At 51.3% G+C, this 19,199-nt stretch overlaps 1 protein-coding gene across 1 annotated transcript; it reads left to right on the top strand.

Annotated features, from left to right (window-relative positions):
* The first annotated feature begins 4,924 nt into the window (after window positions 1-4,924).
* On the top strand, window positions 4,925-18,481 carry TGM4 (transglutaminase 4). The gene is given in 16 exon segments (XM_032180707.1): window positions 4,925-4,968; window positions 6,441-6,547; window positions 10,252-10,339; window positions 10,453-10,661; window positions 10,766-10,872; window positions 11,088-11,217; window positions 11,582-11,700; window positions 12,677-12,784; window positions 13,300-13,474; window positions 13,970-14,108; window positions 14,379-14,482; window positions 15,126-15,377; window positions 16,075-16,434; window positions 17,338-17,507; window positions 17,833-17,969; window positions 18,340-18,481. Coding segments are annotated over 16 exon segments (2,391 nt in total).
* The last annotated feature ends 718 nt before the right edge of the window (window positions 18,482-19,199 follow it).

Here is a 19,199-nt window from a genome sequence, read left to right as displayed (position 1 = left end):
GGGAGCTTGGGCTTTCTGTGACTTGTGGACAGGTTTCCTGGGGAACACCATCCGTAGCTGAATGTGTTTGCCTCCACATTTGGAAGTCCCCATTAAGCGCTGCTGCATTGCAGAAAGGAGGTTCCCCTTGAAATGATGTATGGGTCACCAGAGGCTTGATAGCTAACCATAGAAACCACAAGAGACACTTGCACATGCACTTGTGGCCTGAAAACAGACACTGTCACCTAAGGATAAGGATCCCATCACACTGCTGCTGACAGTGAGGTGCATCCGAGGCTCTGCCCCGCTGAACAGACAGACTGCTGCCTGCAAAGCTCACCGTGGCTCCCTGGGCAGGGTAATGCTGACCAGCTGCGGCAACCCAGCCTGATTTCGGTGAAGCACCTGGTGATGTTGCCCTTGCAGTGCTCAGTCCCATAGCTGCGGGCAGCACTGCAATAATGCACGTACGGCAGGAACACTCAGCATATACACGGCACTTACCCTCAGCAGCCAACCAGCCAGCCTGCTAACTCCCCAGGGACACTTCTTGGTCCTAACTGCTTCAAAACCCTGCTAGTCATCCTGCTTTTTTTTTTCCTCAGAGATTAGGGAAAAGTGGTTTCGAATGGCTAGACTGGGAAAGCAAAGAAAACCCTGCACTAACTGCAAAGGCTTCCCAAGCATCTCCCGGGGCTACTGCACGCCCTGGAGGGATTTCTGGTGCTGGGTTAAGCAGTGTCCTGGCACTACTATTGCCCAGCGCAGAGGCTGGGCTGCACCCTGCAGGGACAAAGCCACCACAATAAGTGGGAGGGCGGTGGGAAGAACGGGAGCTGGCAGTACGTGGCGGATAGCACCGCCACTTTTTGGGAGAGGCACGCACATTGCGGACCCATCGCTCAGTGTTCCTCGGTTCGCCCTGCAGTTTCGTCCCACTTGTGGTCGTTGGGGCTGGGGCTTGGATGTGCTCACCTCCTCTGGCAGAAGCAGAGCTGGTACTCTCTGTTCTGCAGAGAGAGATAAGCATTGAGCAACTGTGCTTGGCGCCGCGACCTGCTCTCCGTGCGTGTGCACGGTCTGAGCAGCAGCCAGGGCTTCGGCGTAATTACCAGCAGCACGGGGAGCAGCGAGCTGTGCCCCCGGGGAGGATAAGCCATTACAAATTCCACGTTTCCTGCTGCCAAGCGAATGTTTCCTCATCCAGCGAGGAGGCATTTCTGAGTGACTCGATCCCTTCAGGACACTCCTAGGTTAGGCAACGGGCAGGCAGGGCTCTGCCAGGAACTGGTGCTGCAGGAAGACACTTCGATGCTTCCTAAGAAAGCCAAGTGGGCTGGGAGCTGCTCCAGCTGCCCATCAAAGCGAGAGCTTTGGAGCTCTCACTCAACAGGGCTCTGAAGGGCTATGACCTTGGATGTGTGCAACCAAACACATATCCTGTGGGCGGGAAGGCATTCAGTCACTATTTTCCTTGTTCTATGAAAATGTTGCTTTAATATATAGATAAACTATTTTATCACTGAGTCAATATTTATGCTGTTGATTTCCTTGCCCTCGCCATTTATTTTATTTTATTTTCTTTAAACCCTCTCTTACTTTATTTTTCCTCGTGCCTTTTCGTCTTGTTTGCTCGAGGTGTAGGCTGTGGATGTGTGTCCACACTGCAATCAGCCAGCGTGGTCATACTTGCACGCCTGAAGCTGGCTCAGGGCTCAGCGGCGCGAGGGTGGAGTAAGGGCCCTGGAGCAGCCGTACCCACCCCGCTGAACCCTTTCCGAGGACATCCTGCAGCAATGTACGGCCCTTCCTTGGGTGGGAGTCCTTCCCTGCATCCCAGGTCTCCCGACGGGGTGGGGTGAAGGTGTGAGGAGCAATTCAGCAGGCTAGAACTAGAAAGCAGCTGGTGGTGGTTTGCCACAGGGCTTGAGAAGACCGCAGGTTGGACGGGGAAAGTAAGCTGTGCTGGCTGCACGCTGGCTTCTCCACCACAGGGATGGAGCCACAAGCAAAGCAGGCGCAAAGCAGCTCCAAAACTGAAGGAGCTTCTTCCTCACAGGGAGCAGAATTCACCCAGGGGATTCCTGCCCCCAAGGACACGGCACAAGCTGGTGGTGTTCTTGGGTTCAAGACGGGGACAATTTCATGTGAAAGCAAGCTGAAAGAAGAAGTGGCCGAGCGGAGATATTTTCATCAACTCTTGCACAAAATTCTGAAGAAGCATTTTCTGAGAAGTACCTTCTCCTGATTCACTTCAGTCTGCTACGTAATGTAACTATTTCAGCACTGCAACACGATAACTTGGGGGTTTCCAGTGCAATATTTAAGGCTCAAACCACTGTAATTCTGAAATGCCAACGCCAACTTCCACATTCATTTGTTCCATATACCGGGACTGACCTTCCCTTGTGCACCTCAGCCAGGGAAGGAGAAAGGGCTCCTCAAAAATACCCAGGAAAGGTATTTTAGCACTGTGGCATTTTGGCTTACTGTTAAGGCTCTTCTGTATTTTTGCAGATGGCCTGGCCTAAAGCTTCACTTTCCTTATGATGACCACAGGTCTTCTCTTTCAGGGCAGGGAAGCTGCTACCCAGGAGGTTTTTGCCTGAGTGAGGATTGCCAGGCCATAAGCCGACACACGGTGTATGTGTAGTTTTGGTCCCCGTTGTAAAGCAAAAGGCCTTCTTTGTCTTCTCCAGGAGCAGCCTCTCTGGGTGGTGCTGGGTTGGGCACAGGCACAGGTTTTCATTCCTGCTGGAGGTGAACACCCAAAACTGGGCACCGAAACCTACAACATTAGGTACAAAGCCCCTCTTTAAGGTTAAACGAGAAGGTAACAACGGGATTTCCATTACAACCTCATTGGCATCTATTGCATCTCACTTGCCAATGAGAAACTCATTACCAGATGTCTCAGAAACTCATTACCAGTGAGCTGTGGCTAGATGCAATCTGGGCTTGGTCAGCTTACATCAACCCCTGACGTCCGATCTCCTGCCACAAGTCAGCTCATGCAGCATTCGAGGAGAGTTTGCCTGCTGGGAAGACGGGATGCCCGTGGGGCGTAGCCATCAGGCCACTGTCACAGCGTATGTTTAAAGGGCATGAGGGAGAAGGGATCAGATCCGTGCTCCCTCGAGAGTAACAGCATGTCAGGTTCATTACGTGTGAGAGAGGTGTCTCACTCACCATGAGGAAATTCCTAAAGACAGATGCAATGAAGCGGTGAGGGGTGGGCCAAAGCAGCACCAAAAGTAAGACATTGGGCAAATAAGATAGGCTGGACCCTTAGCCATTCATGGTCTGTGCAATTTTTTCCTTTTTTATTTTTATTTATTTTTTTTTTATTCCCCTGGGACTTCTCATTGTTTATAAAGCATGGTTCAGGAAGGACTGGACATACGTGGAAGCAGTCCTGCTCTGGTCAAGTGGAAAGCACCCTCTGATTCAGGACCCAAACGCAGGCTGTGTGTGCATCGCTCACCACCCAAAACACCAAGGCTGCCCTTCCTCACCTCTCCCCGCAGCTTCCTGGCAAGGCTGGGAGGGTTTGTCCACCTTCCCAGAGTTCAGAAAGGAAACGTGAGACACTTGTCATTGTTATAGAAAGCAGCTTCCCCATAACCAGACCTGGGGCTGCGAGTGACTAAAGCCATAAAGCGAAGGTTTGGGTTGCAATTCATGCTCTTACATGACTTCAATATCCTTGGAAATGCTCTAGAAGTTTGCCTTTCTTTCGTCATTTTTGATACACAAAATAAACAAAACCCGGGAAAAGGAAAAGCATGCAAATAGGGGAGCAGCCACTGGGGAATTCTAGTTGTGTTTGTTTGCACTGTATTGCCTTCTTATGCCAGCTAATAAGGTGACTTAACCTTTCTGTAGATAAATAAATGCAGATAAGGCTAATAGCCTCTGGTGTCTGATTTTGCAAGCTGGGAAGTGAATTGCAGGAGCCTGATTGGGGTTTCAGCTTTGCTGAAGTGATAAGTAACAGGCTGGGGACTGACAGGGGGAAAAATAAAAAAATATTAAAAAAAAAAAAAATCTCTTGTTTTTGTTAATTAGAAAAGTGTTGTTTTTTGTTTTTTGTTTTTTGTTTTTTATGAGCCTGATTGAAGTGATTAACTGTTATAACAGTTTTGGGGAAAAAAACATCGGAAAGGCTGATATTTTTAACAGCCTGGAGCCAAGGAGGGAAAAAAGCCCCAGTGCTGAACCACAGCCAGTCCCTCCGTCCACTCCATCCAGCAAAGGCAAAAGGAGATTTGCGTGCCGGAAGGATGGAGATCACCTGCTGACAGCACGGAGCAAGCTAAAGTCACGTCTTTGAAAAACATTCCTGCAGTTTAAGTTGAAATCCCTTTGTTCAGACTTTGCCAGCTCCTGTCCCCGAGTGTATTGCAGTTAATGGCCTTCTCTGGCAGCGCAAGTCTGTACAGGCCAGGGGAGGATGCTCCCGTGTGGGAGCGCTGTGCCCTGTGCCAAGTTCAGCGCCGCTGATCTGAGATGTCGCCGAAGCACAGCAGAAGCTAATGGGAGCGGGGAAGACCAGCAGCTGCACAAAGTGAAAGGGGAAGTGAGAGCTGGACCCCGTCTGCCAGCATAAACCCCAAATTCCTGCAGACAGTGCCAATGTCAGCTGCCTTTGAAGGCCAAGTAGGTTCATTGCAGGGCAGAACCCACACCCATCTGATTTCGGCAATCTTGCCTTGAACTCTGAGGTTAAAAGTGAGGATCAGAACACGCGTGTTGTCGAAATTAGCCTTTTGCAAAACCCTTCAGGTCTAGAAATATGACTATCCCTGATGAATACACGCCCTGCCTCTACTGACCCTCCAGCACATACCTACATGCATTTTTTTTTTTTCAGGAGCAAAGCGTTACTGACATCAGCCCCTTCCTGTTTGCAAAAATCTGTAGTTTTCGCTGTAAGACTACCATGTCACGACAGTTTGAGCTGTCTTCAACTGAGCATGGAGTGATGTATGTAGCAGGTTGGGACTGGATTGGAAAACGACTGTCATTGACTGCAGATTAAGTGGATTACCCTGTTGCTACAAACAACTGGAAAAGAGTCACGTTTGTTGGGATTGCACGCATCGTTGGTGGTGTTATCGTGTGGGCATTCCGGGCAGAGTTTGCCTCGTCCCATCCCGGTTCTAAACAAGAGTGTCTTTCACCCCTTAGCATGAAAGAAGTGCAGAATAAAAGCAACGCTGAAAGGTGAATTGGAGTTTTAGAGCTTTTTCAATAGAGAGCCATTCAGTTGCCAGCACGGTGTCTGGCTCTGAATGGTGAGTGATGCTGCAGCTATTGCAAACGCTGCCAGCTCCGATGTTCCTACAGATGTCCTGCGAGATTAGAAGTGCACTGAACCCTCCGTGCCCTGTGATGCCAGTCATGCTCTCAAGCAGGGACATCTAATTTACACCTGCAAGCAAGCCGTGACACGCTCGAAGGGTGGGATCTGCTAACTCAGCACCCGGCTGGCAGCGACATTTCAGCACCAAATGAAACAGGTCCTCCTAAAGCAAATACCCAGCTGCCTGAACTGATGGAGAAAAATGGGTGCCTTCAAAGGCTTCCATGGGGAGATCTTATTCAGGGAGGTCCTACGTTCAGATGTGCCAGCCTCGCAGCCTGAACCCTACGGTGGTCAAAACATGCTTGGCATGGGCTGCTGCCACACAGGGAGGCAGCTGGGGTCCGAGGCTGCTCCCACAGCTCAGCCACTCCTTCACTTTTGGGTACTTGGCATGCGTGTATCTCCCTCTGCCCCTGGTCCCTGTGCCCTTGTCAACGTCCACATGGGCCATCAGTTGTCCCCTCAATGGGTTGGGCCCCTCTTTCCCCCTTTGGTCATCCCAAAGAACAGGATGGTGATGGGGTGGCAAAGGAGGCTCCACTGCTTCCAGGGCAGAGACCCCCACCAGCCACCTACAGCTCCTGATACACCACGTTTCTTGCTCCACCTGGACCCAGCTCTGTCTCCTCTCTCCCACCCTCATTCTTCTCCAGCCTCTACCTGACCCCACAGGGAAGGGACCGGTGCCAGGACCTTGGGCTTTTCTGCAGGTGGGAATGCTGGATGTCAGCCCGCAGCTTCATGTGCTTCTGCCCCAAAACCTATGACAGAAACCCCATTAACCTCGAGGAACGTTGCATTGGTCCTAATGGGGAACTCCGATTTCTTAATGAGGAAACGTTTTGTGGGCTGCCTCCTAAAGCTAGCCCTAGGGTTGCAGTCCCGGTAGCCTGGATTTCAGGGCATAGGTGCATTCTTGTTACTCATCTAATCCATTTTTTTGCTGTTCGTCAGTGAAGGGTCTGTCCACTTGTCATCCGATTGTGCAAATTCACCTTCCATGTGAGTCGGGATTTAAGTTTCGCTGTTTTTCAGGGTCTGACTATGTGCAGAGGGAGTTGTAGTCATTTTTTTTTTTTTTTTTCCGCAGGAACTTCCTTTCTCTAACACCACCCCTTGGCAGTGGACCTGCTGACACCTCAGAGCCAGACACTGATAAAAAGGGCAGCCAGCCGTCTTCCTCCTGCATGCTCAGAGGTGAGTGGCAGAGGCTACTCGGGAGCTCAGCAGCCACCAGCACCGCAGACACCCCATCTCACAGCACCAGCCAGCACCATGACCGGTGAGTTTCGCGATAACGCATGGCAGCTTTGCACTTTGGCAGGTCTCCTGCGCTGAGGATGGGACCTCGAGCAGAGCCGGGGAGACCCATCCATCAGGGAGACCCCGACTGCCACACATGGGACCTGGGGAAAAAATGTTTGGGTGTTGCTGGGGAAGCGCTGCTTTCGGTCGTGGTTTTGGCGGCTCGGTGAAGCCAGATGAAAAATGCAACCCAACGTTCGGCGCTTTTCAACAACCTGTAGAAATCTGGCTCTGGCGGCGATCATAGGGAAAAAAAATGTGGTTTTAAAAATCTTGTTGCGTCAAGCTGGAGGGAATTTCTTTATTTCAGGGTACTTAATTGTGTAGATTACTGCTCTTTAGTGCTGGCTGACAGCATCTGTCAGAAGTTTCAGAGTAAATGAGAGGGGATTGATTTGAAATTTTGCCCTGTCCTGTGGCTTGCCCGATTGTCAGAAGATCTTGCAGAGACCTCGAGAGCTGCCTGAGCTCCTGCAGCAGCTGCTGAGCCACCACCGCCTGCGGTCCTGGGGCCACCCCAACCCCAGGGTGCCCACAAACCCCAGGGCATAGCTGGGGAGATCTACGGGAGGGAAGGAGGCTGTGGGTGTCCTGCTGCTGCTCCCAGCCCCTCTGCTTCACACCTCCGCCCCCTGGGTGTGGATGAGCTGAAATTTCCCAGGCAGTCTCGGCTAGCAGCATCTTCGTCCCGGGATGAGTGTTCGCCTGGAGGTTGGGCAAGGATGGGAAGTACACGCAGGTGTCCAAAATTTGCTGTCTCGTGCAGCCGGACCCTGCACTTCCTGCTCCACTTCCCCCCTGAGCAGCCCTTATTTCCACTGAAGCCAGGCAGGCTATAAACACCCTGCCCCAGAACATTAATTTTTTAAACCTCATTACTGTGACCTACGGATACGGCGTTTGGGGCTGTAATGACGAGGCTGTTAGTCAGGTCATGATGCCTCCATGAGGGTTAAATCATGAAACTAGGAGAAAAAATATGCAAATGTATAATATAAATCTATATCAGAGCATCTCTCTGCTATAAACCATGAATTCCTGTGCTCACAGCCAGGGTGCCTGCAGGCAGCAGGGGAAGGCAGCCCAAAACAGGGCTGCCCGGAGAGGGCGGGTGCTGGCGAAGCCTGTTGGGACGCAGAGAGGGAATGCTGCCACCCGGCTCCCTGGCATTCCTCAGCGTGGAAGGCCATGCCAACCAGATCATAGGGCACTGTATGTGTGCTTTCTCAGAAATAAGCGTGGCACAACTGGCACGCAGCCCTGGGCAGTCGCAGCTCCCCAGTGCAGCGCTCGGACCTGTCAGGGTGTGCTTCAAAAAACTAATAATAATTAAAAAAAAATCTCTGCACATTTTTCTCTCAGCATCCTCAACATCAATGATATCCAAAAAAAAAAAAAAAAAAAAAAAAAAGTTTAAAATATAGTCCCTTAGTTAGGAAAGCCAAATGGATTCCTTGAGCAGCGGGAGGCTGTGTTTGGCTGCCGCTTCCCATCCGAGCATCTCAGCCCAGCAAGGGCTCACCAGAGCTTTAGAAAGGAGCAGGAGCAAGCAGCCCTGGTTCTGAGGATTAGTTAATTCTGAGGAAAAGCCACTTCTACTTCACCAATGGACAATTGTGAACAACTGGACAATTCCTGCTGAAATTTTTGGCATCCGCCATGCCCCATCATGCAAAGCATGAGCCCGAGATTGGCATTTGGCATGGAGCAAGCAAACACAAAGTCCTCCAAAAGGCAGTCAGTGAGTGAAAGCCGATGGTTAATTTTAAGTCTACTTGCTGTGTTTCGGATAATTCTTTCACCTTTAAGATAAATATGGTTTATAAAGTAAACAGGAGGGAATCCAGGGAGGCAGGAGCCTGGTGTGGACCGCTGCACGGTACGCTTGGTGTGCTCAGAGCTGTAGTCACTGTGCAGCACAGGTCAGAGCTATTGCAGCCTTGTTTGCAGCTTTGACTTCAGCCTCGATCCCAGCCTGTTGTGGACCCAGCCCCTCCTGCAGCCTCTCTCCCACGGCGCTGCCTGTGCAGCAGCCACCAGCAGATCGCAGCCTCCCCGACGCTAGGGCTGGCTGTTGCTGATGCTCGCCTTGGCGCGGTTGCTGGGTGCTGTGTAAAACTGTCAAGCCGTTTTGTGACCTAATCCCTTAAGCCATTATACCTTTGACTGCTTTATTCCTAAGTTATCGCAAGCCTTTTCAAATTTCCTGACTCTCCCACATCTGTGTCTGAATCACTCGTGAGCCCAGTGCTTGTTTAACACTGCTACTCCCTGCTGTTTACACAGTATTTAGCCTCTAAGGAGGCTTCATGGGCAGAGACAAGACAAGGTTTGACACTTCCAAAGATATGTAGCCACGTCCTGGCATGCTCTGGATTTTCCTGCCACACCTGGGCAGCCTCCCAAAGCCTGGCACAGGAACCCCCAGGTCCACACCTTGATGGAGAGCAGAGGGCTCTCTTTGTTCCTGCATGGAGAAGCCAAGTCGATGGGGGAAAAAAAATATCCTTGCAAAGGTTCACGTGCACAGGCTGCCTTTAGAGGTTGATTAATGACATCTGTGATATTATTTGGGAATATTTTTGGAGGAGAAACATGAAGAACCAGCCTCAGTGTCCTGAGGAGCCCCATCTCCCAGGTCTTAGGCAGCCCCAAGACACGGGCAGCTCAGCGGTCATCAGGGGGAACCACATTTGGTTCACTTCCAGCTTGGCTGCGTGCGCTACATCCTGCCAGGAGCAATTACAGCTGCTGTTAATCATTATCTGATAATCATGACGGATGCATTCAACACCAATATAAGGCGAGTCTTTGACTTGGAGGTAAAATCACAGCAGCTGGGATTAATTTTTAAGCTGCCCCGTGCTATCGGGGGCCACTTGGGAGCACCACCTTTGAATGTTATTAAATCTCCTCCTCCTCTGACTGCTGCTGCTGCTGCTGTTAAATACCTGCAGTAACAAAGACCCATTTGTAGCACTCCAGGAGTTGCCCCTCCTCATGCTCAGCATGGCACGGGCACACAGCAAACAGGATGTGTTGGTGTCACCACGAGCAGAGCAGCTGGGCTGGTGGGGGAAAGCAGGAGGGGACGCTGTGGGGGTCAGGATATTTGGGGGGCTGCACTATGGGGGTGATCCAGGAGCATAGCAGCAGCTGCTGGGATGGGACGTGGGTGTGCTGTCCCCGCTCTGTTTCCCAGGACCATTGCAAAAGCAAGAGTTTCGGTGTTACAACAAAACTGGCAGTAGTGGCATCTTCCTGGACAGCAGGAGCTGGCTCTCAGGGGTTGGCACCTCTTTGGGGACAGGGCTGTGCAGGGAAAGGTGTTGCCTAGTGTCAAGGGAACCAACATGAGGAAAATGCATTGCTGTGTGTAGAGTGCCTGGGGCACCGTTCCCTTTGGCATCTGCTCCACAGCTGCAAAAACAAAACAAAACAAAAGAAGAGGAAAAAAAAGAAAAAGCAAAATAATAAAAAGGTGTTTCTGTGTCAAGGCCAAGTTTGCTTTGTGGTAAAGCAGCCACTCTGTTGCAGGAGGGTGGTTCTGGTCACTGCCAGCGCAATTCCCTGGTCCCCCATGCCTGGATCATGAGCTGGGGTGCTCCAGACCCAGGGGTAGGAGCGAGGGTGGCATTGCTTTTTGCTCTTGTGCCATCTGCTCATCATTCCCCTGATGAGCAGCCTCGCAGGATCACCATGCACCCAGATGTTTTCATGACCCACACAGCTCTGACAGGGAGAAAACTGCCTGTGCTGACCAGTTTACCAACACCCCCTCCTCATTTCTTCTTTTTTTTCTCCCTCTCCACACATGATCTTCCAGAGAGCGACCTGAAGGTCACCAACGTTGACTTCCTGAAGAGCCAGAACTCGGCCCAGCACCACACGGATGCGTACGAAACGACGAGCCTGGTGGTGCGCCGAGGACAGGCTTTCCTGCTGCAGCTCACCCTCAGCAGGGCGCTGCGGGCCAGCGACAAGCTGGCGCTGCATTTCAGCATAGGTAAGCCTGGCACAAAACAGGAGAGCCCCCGGCACCTCTCTGTCCCTGCAAACCCATGTAACGTGTCGTGTTTTTTTTTTTTTTTTTTTTTTTTTTTTTTCCAGGGGAGAGGCCGATGAAGCCCCTGGGGACCCTGATGTCACTCAACCCCAGGAGCACGAGGGACACCAGTGGGTGGCACATCACCATCGCCAAGACCAGCGGCACAGAGGTAGGGCACGGGGCAGCACTGGGAGCAACTGAGCAAGCCCCCAGAGCCCCCATCCTGCTTTGCCTCTGCCCCGTGGTTTTTGACGGGCAGCAGCTTTGCCCCATTTAATTTCCAGCCCTCCTGCTGGGCATGCAGGATGCACCCCATCCCCGCGGTGCTGCATCAGTGCCATTGCGGAGGGTTGGTCATGTCCTGTCTCCTTGTCACCTCCCCAGTGCCTGCTGTCCGTCACCAGCGCAGCTGATGCCCCGGTGGGAAAATACGGCCTGAGCGTGAAGACTGGATCTAACGTTTACAAGCCCGAAAACAACACCGTCTACCTTCTGTTCAACCCCTGGTGTGAAAGTAAGGAGGGCGGTCCAGCAACTGGGGTTATGATTACTGCTGTGCGGGACTGTCCCTGGGGGAGCTTCTCCTCTTCTTCTTCCTATGTGCATCCCCTCTTCTCCCTAAAATGCTGCAAGCAGCATCCCCCTGGAGCAAGAGCCATGAGCCAGCTCCTTGCTGGGGAGCCCTCGGAGCTTAAAATAAAGAGTAGTCTTAGAGGAAACCCTTCAACGATAGGCAGAAAAGCATGAGTACTGAGCAGCCATCAAGTGGTGTGAGCACTACAGACCTCCAGCTCCCACTGCTTCACTTTCCAGGAAAATCTTCGTATAGTAGGTGTGAAAAATCAACTAACATCTACATTTTTTTTTTTTTTTGTCAGCTGATATCGTCTTCCTGTCCAATGAGGCTGAGAGAAATGAGTATGTGCTCAATGATACGGGTTACATCTATGTTGGGTCTGTATACAGCATACACGGTAGACCCTGGAATTTTGGGCAGGTAAGGCACAGCCCTCCCCTTGGCCTTATTACCCCTATTCACTCTTTCTGTTTGGCATTTGTTTAAATGAATCCATAAACAGTCTAAGCCCATGAGCAGCTCAAAGTACTTGAGTAATCCCCCCAGTGTCACTGGAAAAGCTCGCCTGCTTAGAGTAATCTTTCCACTCAAGCATTTTCCCCAGCCCTGGCCTGAGAACAGAGCTTAGTAGCATATTTGTAATCAGATTGGCAGACCCCTGGCAAAGGCTATGGAGACTGAGAATGGAGCATTTCTGGCCAAAAGGTTCCCCTAAGGCATACTCCCTGCTCTGGCAGTCGTGGAGTGCAGCGAAAGTCCTCACAGTTATGACTTTTCCCACAAAAGTGCCAAAGGGCATTGTCCATAGGGCTGTTCTTACCCTAACTGGAGAATTGACACTGATATTTTGCCAAGTTTCAGTGTGTAGGATATCTGACATCTCTACGAGCTCAACCTAAGGCAGCCTTAATTGCTAATTAGGAAACTTTTGCTATCATATTTTGCATTTAGGTACTCTTTTTTTTTTTTTTTTTTTTTCTTTTTTTCTTCTCCAGTATATTTCGTACCTATGCCAATAGACTGAATATCTGTAGCTGTCTTGAATTTTCATTATTCAAGTGAGTAATGTCCAAGGCTTCAGGGAGATGACTTACGTGACTTAGGACTACTCACAGGAGTAAAGAGTTGCTGGGTCAGGTTCCACCTATGCTTGCAAGACACATGGCACAGGCTTTTTTCACTCATGGTGGGTTTTCATTTAAGCCCTTCTTTGGAGAGAACAGCTTTAGGATGCCCCATGGGCTCCAGAACTAGGTTCATTCAATATTGACAAGGAAGTTCAGAAGTTGGGTCTAGTCAGACGGTTTCCTTCAAGTACCTAGGTAGACTTCATGTTGATTGAGAAAATTCTCTTTCAGAGATGTGTAAAAATTTCTCCATTTTCTTTCCAAAACAGTTTGAGGAATCCATCCTGGATGCCTGCATGTACCTGCTGGACAAAAGTAAACTGAAGATGAGCAGTAGAAGGGATCCTGTGATTGTGTCCAGAGCCATGTCTGCTTTGGTATGGTTCTCTCAGAGCAGAAGTGATTTGCCCCTCCTGCTTTCCCTCCTCCTTCTTGCTTGCTATTTTCTTCCTTGGGGATTTGAACACCATTTCAGGATGAATCCAAAACTGCAAGGAAAGAGCCAGAGGCATTTTGGGTGGAGGGAAGAGGCAAGCAAAATACATTTCCCTGTCTCTAAAGCTTGCAGCTGCCCTGATGGTTGTCCTTCCCTAGCCAACACTGTGTTTTGAGGGGCAACTTCTCTCTGTGGTGGGATCCTTCTGGGATCCCTGGACTCTAGGATGCAAAATGCAGTGTGTGCTATGGCTGCCCCAAGCAGCAGTGCCATCTCCCTCTCTGGATATCCAGAGATCTGGATATCTGGAAACTCTGGAGTGTCTCCAAGCAGGGAAGCCCCCAGCTGGTGTCAGCAGCCTTGTTGGAGAGTTGTGAACCAGGCATGGACCCCAAGGTTTAAACCTCATTTTGCCTCATCCCTGAATCTGTCTCTTCTGCATGTGTGTGGCCATAGGTGAATGCCAATGATGAAAACGGAGTCCTGCTGGGGAACTGGTCGGGGAAGTACGAAAACGGGACCTCTCCCATGGAATGGATCGGGAGCGTTGCCATTTTGCAGCAGTATTACAAGACGAAGAAGCCAGTTGGTTTCGGTCAATGCTGGGTCTTCTCAGGAGTCCTCACTACAGGTAAAGGGTGAACTGTCTCTCTGCCTGATATCCTAATTACTGCGCTAGTGACCCAAATTACCACACCCCCAGGCTCCAGAGGTGGTGGGGAAACCTCTACATGCTCTTGGTCCTAGTGTTTTCATGAAGGGGTTGAGGCATCTGTCATGTAAGGAGGGAGCTGGGACTGCTCAGCCTGTTGTGGAGAAGGCTCAGAGGTCTGATCCATGGGTACAAATACCCCACGGGAGGGAGTGAAGCCATCAGAGCCCAGCTCTTCCTAGCAGTGCCCCATGCCAGGACAAGAGGCGATGGGCACAAAATGGAGGACAGGAGGCTCCCTCTGAACACCAGGCAGCGCCTCTGTGCTGTGTGGGCTGTGGGGCACTGGTGCAGGTTGGGGATCCCTCCTTGGGGATATTCAGAAGCCACCTACCGGCTCTAGGTGGCCCTGCTTGAGCGGGGGCTTGGGTGAGGTGATTTTGTGACCCCCTGGTTTGTCTGTCCCTGTCACAGTCATGCGCTGCCTGGGGATCCCAGCCCGGAGCGTGAGCAACTTCAACTCGGCTCACGACACAGACGAGAACCTGAGAGTTGACGTCTACCTGAACGAAAAGGGAGAGAAGCTGAAATGGATGTCCGTCGACTCTGTCTGGTACGGACAAAGAGGGCCAACCCTTCCTAGCCCCCCCCCTGTGCCACGCTGCCCTGCAGCGCTGCGCTCCCCAGCCCCAGCAGCCTTTCCTCTGACTGCTTCCCTACTGCCTCGGGTTTGTTGCTGGGGAGAGAGAGAAAGCTCACAGGGTTTCATAGGGCTACATGCAAATCCCCATTAAACCTGCCCTCTGGAAGGACTAAGCCGAGGAGATCACAGCTGCTGCCTATAACAGTGCACTCCTTTTCTTTGCAACCCAAACTCTTGCAGGAACTTCCACGTGTGGAACGATGTCTGGATGAAGCGGAAGGACTTGCCTTCAGGGTTTGATGGCTGGCAGGCAATCGATTCAACCCCTCAGGAGCAAAGCCAAGGTAGGATTGGCCTAGGAAGGCTCTTCTGCAATTCCTGAGGGTGTCAGGGATGCTTTGTGTGGAAATTGTGGTCCCCAGTCAGCAAAGCACATGCTGCCCCTGCGCATCTTCCCGCACCCAGGCAGTGACACCCTAAAGCTGGTGGTCCCACTCCTGCCATCTCAGCCCAGGAAGGAGGGAATGGTGTTTCCTGGCAGGCAGAAAACAAGCCTAGTAGGATACTGTGGGGATGTGAATGTGTAAATAAACATGTTTTTGTGCTGACAAAACATTTTTGAGGGCCTCAGATTCAGGGTGCATCTAAAGATGGTGTGGCCATGGGTGCATTGACATTGAGTGGGCTTGAGTGAGTTTGGACCTGTGAAAATCAGCCAGTACCTAGGGCGGAGAAGGGAGCCCAGCCTTGGCAAAAGCACCCCAGATGATTTAAGTGGTGGAAAACATGTAAAAGCTCTTATCAGACTTTGTTCCTCTATAAAATAAATACCAGACAGCTATTGTAGGGGAATTTGGGCTTTATAGCTGGGTTGAAGGAGTATTTGCTACTAAAACTGGCTACATAACCCTTTTCAGGGTGGTAGAATAAAAGTTGGAGGCTCTGCTCATGTTTGACAAGGCAAATGGTGTTGAATGTGATTTTTAGGTATTTTCCAGTGCGGCCCATGCCCACTGAAGGCCATCCGAGACGGGGAGGTGTATTTGCCCTACGACAGCAAGTTTGTGTATGCCGAAGTGAACGCCGACAAAGTCTACTGGCGTGTCACGGAGGAGAACGGCAGGAGGAAGTACGTCAAGCTGAACGTGGAGAGCCAGAGCATCGGCGCCAACATCAGCACAAAAGCCGTGGGGCAGAACCGTCGGGAAGACATCACCCGGCAGTACAAGTTCCCTGAAGGTGACTGCCCCCATCTCCCAAAGCAGTGCTGAGGAGGTCCCTGGCTGCGTGGGTCACCCCACAACGCATCTGCTGTGTCAAACCCACCCCATCAGGGATGGAGAGCCAGGGAGGCAGCTCTGCTCCCAGGCATCTTCATGGCTGCAGTGACATCTATAGGCTGCTCATCGGGGACAGGAGTGAGCAAGCCTGCAGGCTGTGGGAGAGAGGGGCTGAGTGACAAACCTGGTGGTCTGACACACTGCAGCTTCTTTCTTTCCTTCTTTCCTTTCCATTCCCCACAATGTATTGGAAAAAAAAGATGATGATAACTCCCTCCCCATGGTTCTCCCTGCCTCAGATCCAGCCATGCTGGATTACTGAACCCTTCCCTTTTATGTTCCCATAACTACAAGTCCATAGCTTTCATATGGACTATTAAACCCTTCCCCCTGAGGAGTGGGAACATCTCAGGCTAGAAAATTTAAGGAGCATCAAGCCTCTAAAAGTGACTTCCTTGGGGAAAATTTTTCCAGAAGCTCACTGGTCCAAAATGCTACCAGTGGTGACATAAACAAAGGGGGTGTCCTGAGCTGAGGCTGGAGGTGGTTGGTGCCCAGACAGCTCAGCAGCAGAAGCATGAATCAAGGGAAGGGAAGGTGGTTTTGGCTGAGGGTACTGGGATACAGCTCTCAAACAGCTTTTTTCCTTCACCCAGGCAGCTCACAGGAAAGGGCATCCATGCAGAAAGCGAATTCCTACCTACAACCTTCAGGGCTGGTACCTCGTTCAGGCTTCAGTGCGATTCGTCCCATGTCTGCGGGCTTAGACAACGTGGATGGCAGGGCTTTTGTCCAAGATGAGGTGGTCCCCAAGAGCGGGGTCGAGCTTGCGATAACCAACGAAAAACCTTTGTATCCTGGTGAACCCATCGAAGTGGTCATCACAGTGAAGAGCACTGCTGCTGGGAGCTGGACCGTGGCTCTTGCTGGCTCCTGCCAGCTGCAGTCCTACACTGGGAAAGTTGATGCCAACCTTGGATATATCAACGAGACCGTCAAGCTGGAAGGCAAATCCGGTAGGCATGGGTATTGTGATATGTTTTATAGGTTATTTAATGTGACAGTCTGGGGTTTCACTCGAGCCAATGCATAACTATAGGTCAGCACATGGCTCAGCTGCACAAAGAGCAGAAATTGCCTGCCTGTCACCTACCTCTCTTGCAGCTGCATTTGGGAGTCTTAGTTATGAACTGTGATCCCATTGCAGAAGGGTTCAAAACTCAAAGGCTCTGTGATGATTAGAAACCATCAGTGTGGTCAGACAGACATCTGCACTGTGCGGGTGAGGCGTGCACCACTGCAGTCCTCACTGCCTGAGCATCAAGCAGCAGAGACCCCAGCACAGGATTTGGACAGCTGAACATCTCAGCCTTTTTTTTTCTCTTTAATTATTTTTTTTAATTTTACTTCCTTGGTCATGCTGCTGTAATGTCAATGAGCTGGCTGTGACGCTAGTGAGTGACATTTCCTGAATTCTTTACCCAAGCAAACTCCAGTTGAAGGGCTGCCTGCCCGCCTGGTCCCCCCAGGGCTGTTTGCTGCTTGTTGCGTATCTTGGAGCAACCTGGGTTGTATCGCTGATCCCCAGCAGTGTGACTGCAATGTGCCAAAGAAGACACTAACGAGCAATGAATAATTAACAACACTTGCTCATTCCAAGCATGAGTCACCCTTGGAAAAAAAAAAAATGTTAAAAAAATCTTTGCTGCTGGTGCTTTCTGAGCGAGCCTGAGCCAGCATTTGCTTTGGGGGAGATGGGATGTGCAGGGCATCACCTGCTGGCTGCCCGGCCAGGAGCAGGATGGCCTCAGGAAACGTGCTTTGTCCTGTGTTCCTCCAGGCACTGCCACCAGTGCCAACCCTACCACGGGTTCCTGGGTGCCATAAAGAGTGATAAAGTCATGTTCTCCCTCCCACAGAGGTGCGCGTCCCTCTGAAGATCAAGCCTGATGCATACATGAAGGCACTGGCTGCAGCGGAAGACGAAGAGCACATCCACGTCACCGCCATTGCCGAGATCCAGGGGACACCCGAGAAGCTGACCAAGGAGGAGGCACTGAGCTTTGAGTACCCCCCCATCCAGGTCCAGGTGAGGCAGCAAACCCAAGACTCAGCTGGGATTAGGGTCTCAGCTCTGCTGGCATCCTGGGCAAAAGTCCCAAAACTGTAGGGAAAATGTAACGAAACTGGGCAGCAGGAAGGGTGAGCAGGGTCACCCTGTGCGTGGTAGTGCTGCGAGAAGGCACCCATGTCCCCTCCCATGACCCCGATGCAGACTGGTCTCCTGGGGCTGCACCAGCTCCATTGCACAGGTGCTCCAAAATCAAGGGGGTTGTGCAGAAAACACCCTGCCTTGGCAGAGCGAACCAGCAGCATCTCCGGCGTCCTTAACACCTCTTTTCCTCTTCTGTCAGATGCCAGAAACAGCGAAGCTGAACAAGGACTTCACCTGCGCCTTCATCTTCAAGAACAAGCTGAATGTGCCCCTGGATAACTGCAAGCTGATGGTGGAGGGCTTGGGCATGTTTAAGATGGCAACATTTGAGGAAGGGTAAGGAGAGGCTTGGAGCAGTCCTGAGCCCCACGTAGCTTATGAGCATGGCAGAATGCCCTTTCCTGCTCATCTTTAACTTTCCCTTGACAAATCAGTTAGGGACTTCATGCAATGTAGCCCTTCAAAGCCATGTCCAAAATAGTACCATGGGCTCACAACCTGGGGGAGGTCTCTGTAGGCTGCCAGGGCCACCAGGCAGTGCTACCGTGCCAAGCCCCGCTCACTGCACTTTGGTCATGGGAAAAGGGGCAGACTCATGCTAAGCATAGACAGTGGCTTTTTCTTTAAGACAAACCATGAGAAATTGGCTAATGAGACCCGTGATGTGCAAGCAGCTCATGCTGGGACCGCTTTCCTTTCTCCTCAGGGATGTGCAGCCTGGTAGGATCATTAAGTCCGAAGTAATCTGCACTCCGACAAGAGCAGGAGAGAAGAAAATCGTGGCCAAGCTAACCTCAAACCAGGTCAAAACGATTTCGGTGGAGAAGGCCATCACCATCACCCACTAGGAGCGGTGCCTCAGCAGGGACAGAAGAGGACCCTGGATGTGCCACAGCCGCGCTCCGCTGCCGCCGCTTGCCTCCTTGATTGCGGGATAGCGCTTGATGAGCAAAGAGCAAAAATCCCATTAAGTGAAGGGAATTACGCTGACATAAAGGGCATAGCTGCTTTGATTGCAGCTCACTGTGATTCAATAAAGATCATTGAAATCGACATACTGACTGTGTGGCTGATATCTGTGCTGGAGCAGGGGGTGTTTTGCAGCTGCTGTGGGCCCACCAGGCTGCCCAGACCCCACTGCACCAGGGCTTAAGAAACATTTTAAGTAATTCTCCCCTGGGCCATGCTTCTCCCACCCCACTGGAAAACGCTTCAGCCAGCAAAAGGAGGAAACCTGGCAGAGTCTTCCCCAAACACCATTTGTCATGCATCTTCCTCCCCTCCCACCCACTTCCATTTCCTTTTTTTGGGGGAGGGGTGGGGAAGAATTGGGACCGGGAGATTTTTGGAAGAAGTACCATCCCCAACACCATTCCCAGAGCTCTGGTCGAAGTATATCACCTCTGCTTCTCCCCTCCCACCCCAAATAGTGCTGGGGGACAGGAGGGCAGCGTATGTCTGGAGCACTTCCAGCCACAGTGCAGGGAAGGTGACAGCAGCTGTGCATAGCTGGAGCTGCACACGCCCCCAGATCTCAGAGCTCAGATAAGGGAGGTTTCAGTATTT

This window comes from Aythya fuligula, chromosome 2 (assembly GCF_009819795.1).
Source record: "Aythya fuligula isolate bAytFul2 chromosome 2, bAytFul2.pri, whole genome shotgun sequence".
Classification (NCBI taxonomy): Eukaryota; Metazoa; Chordata; class Aves; order Anseriformes; family Anatidae; genus Aythya; species Aythya fuligula.
Note: the sequence above shows the minus strand (reverse complement) of the source record. Positions and strands in the feature narration are given on the sequence as shown.